At 30.7% G+C, this 10,804-nt stretch overlaps 1 protein-coding gene across 1 annotated transcript in view; it reads left to right on the top strand.

Moving 5' to 3' along the window:
- The first annotated feature begins 24 nt into the window (after positions 1-24).
- The window catches only part of LOC127711471 (nucleoprotein TPR-like), a 66,157-nt gene continuing 55,377 nt past the window's right edge, over positions 25-10,804 (top strand). The window contains exons 1-7 of the mRNA XM_052217548.1: positions 25-205; positions 3,661-3,765; positions 4,629-4,702; positions 5,983-6,079; positions 8,587-8,690; positions 9,945-10,058; positions 10,467-10,691. Coding sequence (XP_052073508.1) covers positions 49-205; positions 3,661-3,765; positions 4,629-4,702; positions 5,983-6,079; positions 8,587-8,690; positions 9,945-10,058; positions 10,467-10,691 — 876 coding nt within the window. The 5' untranslated portion in view covers positions 25-48. The remainder of the gene's footprint in view (positions 206-3,660; positions 3,766-4,628; positions 4,703-5,982; positions 6,080-8,586; positions 8,691-9,944; positions 10,059-10,466; positions 10,692-10,804) is intronic.

Raw genomic sequence — 10,804 nt, 5'->3', positions numbered from 1 at the left:
ACATCAGAGAGGTTCCGAGTACAGTTATTGTTTCCGTTACGGAAAAGCATGGCGGGGGATAAAGCCGTTTTAAATTTTCTTGACGTTTCTGAATTAGAATCTATCCCCTTGTCAGTCAAAACAAAGTTAGAAGCAGTGTACAACAAATATCAAGATGAAAATGATGACCTGAAAGTAAAATATGAGAGACTAAGAGTAAACTCTGGTACATAAATAAGATTATCAACTACATATATAGATTCTAGATTTCTTAAGTCGTCACAGATAATTTGTTAAATCGGTATCTTGTATCCTTCTTTTGAAACAACCAGAATGGCAGGCTCCAGCTCCTATTCTCTGCCATGTCGAGCATTAAGGTTTATCAAAAGGAATTGAAAAATATGGCCGTGTTTACACCACAAAATCTACTATGACTATGAGTACAGACAAACGCATGCATCTAGGAAATTTTTAATGCATGGCAGGACCTAGATATATAAAAGTTTTATATAGTTTATGTTTCAGAAAATTAAAAATTTACCTGGGTTTTGATGTGCATTTTTTTTCCAGTCTGCAGAAGATAGCAAAATAAACAAACACATGAGTTTCATTTGATACGGTCCACTCAGTTACACAGTTTAAATCACCTATACACCTTATGGCTATTTGGAAATATGTGCTGCTTGACCCGAGAATCTGCACCTCTTGAACTATTGTCGTCATACAACAAATACTTTTCAATTGTGGCGTCAGATATTTTCTATTATGACGTCAAAATTTTCTGGGAACCTTTGTGATGTCCAGTAATGGCGGACAAATAGCAATAAGGTGTATTGTTTGCAGATGTCTATTGTCCATTTAAATCAATGCTACTCACAACATTTATTACATGAGGGGAGCTTCTCAAACCTCTTTCCAAATTTAGTTCATTTTGGCACTTTCTGCAGGAATGAAAAAAAATGAAAGGCAAAATCCAAAAAATCCAGGAAAGTATAATTTTCTGAAACATAAAATGCATTTAAAATTTAATTATCTAGTTCCTGCCATGCCTTTAAAACTTTATAGGAGCATAGGTTTGTCTACTCTGAGTAAAATTTGTGGTGTAAATATGGCCATATTAGCCAAAAGGTTATGATGAACCTTAAAATCCTAGTATTCAAGTCAAAGTACAAATCATTCACAGATATTTTGTGAGGGTAGGGGTAGTCCAAATGATTATGACATCTTGAAAGGCTATTTTAATTTTTTTTGTGACGCCTTCCTACGACGTAAAAAAATAACCTTTCAAGACATCATAATTATTTGGACTAGGGTAGGGGCAAAGGTATTTGGAATTTAATCCCTGCATAACAACTGCAGAATGAATGTTCGTCAGAAGAGTCACAGTTGCATATCAAGTCACTGATGTAAAGAGTTTTAATGTTTATCATATTAACAATTGGACAAAAATGTCTGTATTTGCACGTCAGAAATTACACTGTGTACACACAAACTGGAAGAAGTAAAGTAGTTGTAGTTGCAGTCTGTCTTTAAATTTTTTTTGTTCTTTCTGGCTTATTTCTGTGGCATGAGAATTAAGTTGTTTCTATTGTCAGCATCTTTATATCAATAGGGACAATCGAAACCTGTCTAGTCTCAGTTTGTGACAGAGTAATAAATTATCTCTGAGCAATATGAGCAATGTCAATGATTAATCAGATGCTGAACTTTCAAAATATTTACAAACACAGAGTGAGGGGCCTTGTTGGCAGAGTGGTCTAAGTAGTCAAACTACTGTATCACTAGCCAGTCAAGACTGAGGATGTGAGTTCGAATCCCGCAGAGGGCAGGTGCACTCAACTCCAATCTTAATTGACTAGGATTGTCAGTTTTCCTACCGAAGTTCTGTGGTTCTCTCCAGGCATTCCGGCTTCCTCCACCAATAAAAACTGACCGCCACAAAATAGTACAATAGTGTTGAAAGTGGCGTTAAACACCAATCAATCAAATTTATACAGTGAAAACTCCCAAAAAATCAATGAGAACCAGTGAACCAACAATATAAACTACCCGAAAACTCTTATTTATATGGTGTAATACTGCTTTTATTGATAATTTTAAATGACTAGAACTCTTGAGCTACGTGTCATTTTTACTCAGAAGTAAAATTTAACTTCAGGAATTTAATGTATGTGTCTTGTATGCAAGTTCCTTGTATAACAATATGGCAGATGTAATTATTTAAATTAACATCATATTCCAAAAGTAAATGTGATTATTCATCCTTTTTTTTTTATTCCTTTTTATTGAGTATTAAAAATGACATATATCTTGAAATTATAGTCTTAATTAATAATTATCTATAAATGATTAAAAGCAGTATTATACAATATAAAATAGAGTTTTCATGTGATATCTATTGGTTCTCTGGTTCTTTGAGTTTTTGTGAAATTTGGGTACCGGGAAATTTCTTTGTCTCTGGACGTGTGACGCTATAATGGAATCTGTTAGATGCACGAAATAGGATGTGATAATCTGCTGCTTGTTGAAGAGCAGTAAAACAAAATCATAGAGTTTTATATCACAATCCAATTGCCCTATATATATAATGTGATGTGCATACACAATAGACTGTTTGGTCTTAAAGTCACTTGCCCAATTTGGCAAAGGCTGAGCAAAAAAAAAATTGTGTAAATATAAAATCAATAAATAATTTCTAATTACTTTGTAATAGAAGAAACTATTATTAAATCAATATTTCTTTAGAAAATTATTTCATTCAAATAAAGAAATCAAAAAGTAAAATTATTTAATTGAAGTGTAGGATATTACAGAAGTATTATTTCACTTTGGATTGCAAATGATGTGTTTAGAATTTTATTAAAATGAGCTAATTTTGATACTGAAATCAAATTTATTTGCAAGTCTTTTCATGCAAAAAGATCCAAATAGATTATTTTAATCCTTGGACAATTACAGAAAGCTTTTTGAATTGAAAATAATTTAGACTTTGATATGTATAATAACTTAATTTATCGCCTTCCTTTTGTAACATGAAAACAAGTTTGGTGTCCGATAAAAGTTATCTTTTTATACCCGGGCTTTAAAAAAGGTGGGTATACTGTTTTACCTCTGAAAGTCTGTCCATCCCTTTAATATATTTCGTAACATTTTTCTCAGGAACTACATAAGGATTTCTGAAATTTTTATACCTCCACTTTAAAAAAAGGGGGGGGGTGGGGTGGGGTGGGTATACTGTTTTACCTCTGTCTGTCCGTTCCATGAATATTTTTCGTCACATTTTTCTCAGGAACTACATCATAAGGATTTCTGAAATTTGGTTTCAGGGTTTATATAAGTCAGCTATACTGTGTGATGTGTTTTCAGATTCATCACTTAACAGTATACTGTCAAGTATTTTGGCGGGGGTATCATCAGTGAGCAGTAGCTCGCAGTTTCACTTGTTATTTTTGTGAAAGGGATATTCAAAGTGTTAAATAGGGAGTTTTCATATTTTATTTCAAAAGTCTATAATTATGAGAACTTGCACATTGTATTGCTAGAAAAAAGCTTGGTGATATACCTTCTTTACAAAAAATTTGGAAACAGCATGATTTAAAAAAAGTGTAAAAATTATTTTGCCTTGAATATTCTAGTTTATTCATGTACATATCTCTATCTGACAAAACTTTGCCATTGTAGAACAGCAGTATTTTGATGTAGAAAAACAACTTGTTAGCAGTAATAACAAACTAGAATCAGAAAGTTCTACAAATGCAGAGCTTAAGGACACATTGGCACAGTTGGGTAAGTAAAGTAATAAAATAATAGTACATGCATGTTTAAGTAAAAGGAAACATTGTCATTCTTAAGAGATCTTTTTTTTTATATAAAATGGAAGGTAAAATCAGTACATTATGTAGTTATTGTAAAAACTATGTTTTGGTTTACAGTTGAATAGTAAGGTGAAACTTACATATATAGCACATATTAAACAAAGATTGATTTGAGGAACCATTTATTCTAAGAAAGTGTAAAATATATACATTTAATTTGATAGCAACACAACTTACTTTTAACTGTTATAACAGAATGTGTGCAGATCAGTAATACTCTTGAAATGTTAGATAATTATTAAGATTATCAGTATCTAATTTGTTATGTACAAAGTAAAAACTAATTTTTTAAAGTCGGGAATAATTTATGAAACCAAAAATACAGTGGGTTAATTATGTCAACATAACAAGCCATTATAACACCAGAGAGGATCTATAGTTTCTATAATGTGTGAATGTCTGAATTTGAATGGATAAAGACTAGCATTAATTGATATTGTACATGTCTTGTACATATATCAATACAGTCATGTCATAAATCTAATAATACCTCTAGGTTATTTCTTCTTGAAACATTTTTTTGTTTGCTTAAATAATCAATATGGATGAGACATAAGTGAAGGAAACTTCTTTTCCTGCAAAAACAATCTGTAACAATAGAATATTGATAGATCATGCATACAATACAATACAATACATAATTGTTTATTGTTATATTGAATTACGACATGTAATGATATGAATTGTTATACATGTACATAGTAAATGTACCTAATGATGTTTTATACAGAAACCTATTAAAAAAATGTATGTTCATGCCAATTTTTTACACAGAACAAAAATATAAAGACATATCAGAGAAATTTACAGAGCTTGGAGATACACAAGAAGGGAGCCTCACATCACAGGTAAATATGCTGATTTCCAAAAACTGATTGAGAAATACTTGATCCAGACCAAGGATCTGGAAATTTTTTCTCACAATTTCGGTCATTTTGAGATGACTTAAAAGTTGGGGTCCTTTTTTCAAACTGTTGAAATTATTCACACTAGATTCATAGCATCAATGAACTTGTATTGGCTGTTTCTTCGCATTTGCTTCATGAATTTTCTTAACATTTTTCTAAAACGTTCAAGAACAGTATATGGAATGCAACCGTTTAAAATTGAAACGATTTAAAGACTCAAAATGGTAAATTTCCCAGACATCTCTAACGTTTCTTTTGATTTTGAAGACGAAATTAAAACAGGAAGTTTCACAACAATTCTAAAGTAGGAGTATTTCTGGATTCATTTCCGGGATTTGTTCTGTTTATCAAATTAACAGGAAATCACCAGATTTTTAATTTTATTACCTTTAAAAGTGTTTGAATATAGCAGATAATAGTTGCACTCATTTAATTTAACATGAAAACATTTTGCATCTTTCAATTAAGTGTCTAATCTGGTGAAGACAATGTCATGCATGCGTATTACATAGTAAATAACAGCACATGTTTGTCTCGTGAAAAATTTCTTTTTTCAACGTAAAGTTTTAATTTTTTAATCAGAATAGACGATTGTCTTTGCTGAAAAGTAATTAATTAATTAATGAAGAAAGTTGTCATGAATTTTCAATTTCTTTATAATATTAGTTCTGAGCTTGTGGTCACATTCAGGTGTGAATTTAATCACAGGTAAAAAGTGATTAGCGGTCATAAGCCAATATTACCCGGAGGCATTAATATGGTTATTAGGAGCGCCCTCAGGATTATCATACTATACTAGAGTGGTAGTTTTATAACAGATAAGGAATAAAAAAACAAAAACAACTGCAAAATGGCGATTAAGAAACCTGAGCTCATAAAATGTCCGAAATTATTTCAGTAAAAAAAATAAATTTGTCCTAAATCCCAATCTGCAGTTCAGGACAAATAGCTTTCAGTTTAGGTCATGACCGGCAAATATGACTGTTTGCAGACCCTTGATCCAGACCAATATTTTGATTTCCTACAAAGTAAAATGTAAAAAAAACTTGGTTTTTACAAATGATTTCTTAAAATAGCATTCCATGCTGACAAGTTTATTCAAATATATCACAAGTATTATTTTTTTAATTTAAAAGCTACTTTGAAAAATTGATGGCACATAAACACAAAGAAAAATAGAACTTTGTCATGTGTTTTACAAATGTTTCTATTTTAATTAGTTACAACTGACAAGATCCAATGAACAACTTGAAGCAGAAAAAAGAGATCTTACTGTGTTATTGGAGAAAAAGAATAAAGAATTAGACCGGTTAAATGGTATATCAATTTATGTTTATCGATAAAGCTATATAAAAATAAGGATATGTGGTATAATGAGACAACTGTCCACCAAAGAAATACAGGCTCCTGGCTTTAAAAAAAATTGTTTTTTTTGTCATTATTTTATTGAACTGCAACAACTAAAAATGATTTATTGATTGCTTGATGCAAGTTTGTAGTCCAATGAAATGTGAGTCATATGTCATAAACTTTTAAAATAATCTTTGCCTCTGACACCACAGTATAAATTGTAATGAACTTTGGCTATAATCATCCCTATGGTGTCTTGTTTCAAAATTGTATCCGATCTTCCAGTCAATTAACTAACATATAAATCATTGCAAAAATGTACAAAAAAAAAAAAAATAGAAAAAGAATTGTTGAAAGGTTATTTAATTAGAAAAACTTGAGACAAATAATACATTGGTAATCATCTTTGTAAAAAATGGTTGATGTTGATGCTAACCACTCTCAAAGAATGATCACTTTTTATATTAAAAATAGAAAATTTGGTAAACATTTTATAGAAATAAAATTGAGAATGGAAATGGGGAATGTGTCAAAGAGACAACAACCCGACCATAGAACAGACAACAGCAGAAGGTCACCAACAGGTCTTCAATGCAGCGAGAAATTCCCGCACCCTGAGGCGTCCTTCAGCTGGCCCTAAACAAATATATATACTAGTTCAGTGATAATGAACGCCATACTAAACTCCAAATTGTACACAAGAAACTAAAATTAAAAATAATACAAGACTGACAAAGGCTAGAGGCTCCTGACTTGGGACAAGCGCAAAAATGCGGCGGGGTTAAACATGTTTATGAGATCTCAACCCTCCCCCTATACCTCTAGCCAATGTAGAAAAGTAAACGCATAACAATACGCACATTAAAATTCAGTTCAAGAGAAGTCCGAGTCTGATGTCAGAAGATGTAACCAAAGAAAATAAACAAAATGACAATAATACATAAATAACAACAGACTACTAGCAGTTAACTGACATGCCAGCTCGGGACTTCAATTAAACTGATTGAAAGATCATGTCTTCATCATATGAATATCAGGCACAATCCTTCCCGTTAGGGGTTTAGTATCATACCATCATAACATATAGGAGAAGAACATAACCCGTGTCATGCCAACAACTGGTTTTTAAATAAATGTGTTTAGTGCCGATGCAAAGACCCTATAAGTGAATCAATATTAACGCCAAAATATGCAATCTTTAATGACCTGACAACAGTATCGTAACTATATCCCTTCTTAATAAGTCTATTTAAAGGTTTTGTTAGCTTCAGAGGCGAATACTGACATTTTTGTGCTTTATAAAGAATATTTCCATAACAAATTGGATGTGAAATACCTGAACGTATAAGAAGTCTGCATGTTGAGCTATATTTACGAATGATGTCCTTATACCGATGATAAAATTTAGTAAATGTTTTGACTAGTTTGTGATATCGAAAACCCTGGTGTAATAATTTTTCAGTAATACATAAATTTCTCTCGTTAAAATCTAAAACATTGTTACATACACGAGCGAATCGTACAAGTTGAGATATATATACACCGTAAGATGGTGACAAGGGAACGTCACCATCTTAAAATGGATAATTAACGATAGGAAATGAAAAATCATCTCTTTTATCATATATTTTAGTATTAAGCTTTCCGTTAATGATATAGATATCAAGATCGAGGAAAGGGCAGTGGTCATTGTTAGTATTAGCTTTATTTAAAGTAAGTTCAACAGGATAAATTTCTTTAGTATACATACTGAAGTCGTCATTATTGAGAGCCAAAATATCATCCAAATATCTAAAAGTATTATTAAATTTGTGTATCAGATGTTGTTTCGATGGGTCTTTTTATGATTTTTGTCATAAATTGTAACTCATAGCAATACAAAAAAAGGTCCGCAATAAGTGGTGCACAGTTAGTCCCCTGTAAAAACTATATAAAGGAACTTGATTTACAAAACTTTTCTTTTCGTACATGAATTATCCTCTTTAAGATTAATGGTTAGTGAATCAAACTACTGTCAGACATTAGTACCACTATTAGTGAAAATTGAAAAAAGTTATAGAAAAAAAATAATTCTTTTGTGGGCCATGTTCAAGATTAAAACTGTCAGCATACAAATGTTATGAGTATTTCCAAGAAATTTTACCTTTTTAATAAAATGTTATATCTACAAAATTAGAATCCTTATTTTGAAGTTAACCAACAGCATACAAAACAAACGGGCTATATTTCCAGAGCAAAAAGAAATATTCAATTCTTACACAATTAGATGATAATAACTTTATATTATTTTACATCAAATGATGCTACATATTTGGATACATTTAATGTTGGATAAATTGGAGCAGCTTAATATGTCAGATTAGTATTCTTATAAACCAATGTCATCTAGCACAAATTTAGAACAAATCAATATTCCTTGCTTATTATAATGAGATTGTAAAATATGAACAATTAACATATATTATTTTTTATAGATGAATGGAAGGATTTCACAGAGAAGTTGTCGAAGGCAAACACAGCCAAATTTGAAGCACAAGCCAAGTTATCAGACATACAAAGTAGTATGGTTACCATAGAGGTAAAAATAGAGGATAATTTATTATTTTTTGTGACTCCAACAATACATGCATATAGATTTCATTATGTATTGATAGGACAATTTTATGTAAGACAGGTTTCGAATTGAGATACATGTACTTGTGTTCTTACAAATAATTATAAGTTGAAGGAAAATTAATTGTTAATAATGAGTATCAAATGTAAATTTTAAGCTGTATCTAAAATTTATTTCTGCCAATCTATGCTGAATTGTCCTTTACCAAAAATGTTCATCTTAGTGTTTCCCCCATAAATGATATGAAGGATGATTGGAAGGGCACACTTTCTAAAGCATTGTGGCATAATTGAATTTTCATAGAATAATAAGAAAATCTATTATTTGAAGGATAGTGGGTTAAAATTAATGCATAATGATTTAGGGAAAACACAACATGATCTTACTGTAGTTTATTTAAGTAATTTCTCCGTCCTTTTGTGAGGACATAGATTGCTCCAATATGTATTTCATGTAAAAAAAAAATGCAGTATTTTTGCCATTCTCTGATTTATATAACATGATATATAAAATATGAACAACAGATGGTGTACGGGTATATATCAAAGAGACAGCTACCTAAAGATGCAAAAAAAACAACCCAATAGGCATCTAAAAGTCAACATGCAGTCTTCAACTAAAAAAGTGTCTACACCATGGGCTAAGTGCTGACTCCCCCTTAGTCTTAGAAAAGTTTTGAACAAATTTAACAAAGATCTCCTATCTACACAAATTCCTTAAATGACAAGAAAGATTATTATTTTATGATTTGCTTGGACAAATTTTATGAAGTTAAAGAAAAGAAAACACTCCTGGTCCGAGAATAGTTCTCATTCAGAATCAATTATGTCACAATATTTTTTATCGATAAATTTTATGAAATTAAAGAAAAGAAGACACTCCTGGTCAGAGAATAGTTCTCATTCAGAATCAATTATGTCACAATATTTTTTATCAAAAAAGTTTGTTATATTGTTTTGTTTTGAAAAAAAATGGAAACATTAGATGACACATCAGTCTCCAATTTGTTATATTTAATGAACATTTGTCAATCAAATTTAAAACAAATAGATTATGATGAAGAGAGTTGCTACTCAACTAGAACTACTCTGTGACCAGAAGTGAGTTTTGTCAAGAAAAAAAGAAAAGAAAACTTGTGAAGAAAATGAGATGTGGGGTTTAGTCAAAGATGCAGCAACCCAAGTACAAAATAATGTTTTCTTTTTATTATTTTGATAGTTTCAATCAAAAAGATTACAACAGGAGAATGAACAGATGAAAGGACAGATTGATTGGTTAAATAAGGAACTTGGTGAAAAAACAAAGGAATTAATGAATAACAGGAAAGAACAGGTAATAAGATATGTGGCATACTTTTGTGCTTGGATTGTAATCCTCATATTTGACCCATAATACATTGTCAGTTATGTACATGCAGAAGTTTTTAAATTTTTTTTTAGCTTAACAACAGAAGATTTTTCAACATTAAGTCTTGTATATCTCAGAGTTAAAAAGAAACGTAGACTCCTTTAAGGATTTATATTATCTCCAAAGTTTAAGCAACTGGACAATATTTATTTGAATTAATTAGATTTGATTTAATGGTTAAAAAAGGTAAATGCTTAAAGTCTTTGATTTGTACTATAAGTGTATTTTTGCACCTCTGACAATTTTACACTTATTTAAGAATTGAGCATATATTTAGTTTGCACAGAAAAATATAACCAAAATTTTAATTGTACTAAATGATCTTTATTTCAGTCAAGTAAATTGATAGATATACAGACACAATTAGAGGAGAAGACAGAAGAATTAAGACAATTAACTGATTCTATGGAAACTTTAAGGAAAACAAACAGTGATCAGGCTCAGAGAATAGATAAACTCATTCAGAAGTCTAAAGACGTGTGTGATTCACAGATACAGAGTGAAGAACAGTTCAGACAGGAGCTTGAGGCCAAGTCAAAACTTTCAGAACTTTACCGGGTAATTTGGATAAGATTACTTTGTGACAGGCGTAAATTGTTTAATAAAAAGGATGATCAAGTTTGTTAACATTCTGATAACTTTTTCTACATCTTAAAGTAATAACAGAGGTT

The sequence above is a fragment of the Mytilus californianus genome, unplaced genomic scaffold (assembly GCF_021869535.1).
Source record: "Mytilus californianus isolate M0D057914Y unplaced genomic scaffold, xbMytCali1.0.p SCAF_1, whole genome shotgun sequence".
Lineage (NCBI taxonomy): Eukaryota > Metazoa > Mollusca > Bivalvia > Mytilida > Mytilidae > Mytilus > Mytilus californianus.
Note: the sequence above shows the minus strand (reverse complement) of the source record. Positions and strands in the feature narration are given on the sequence as shown.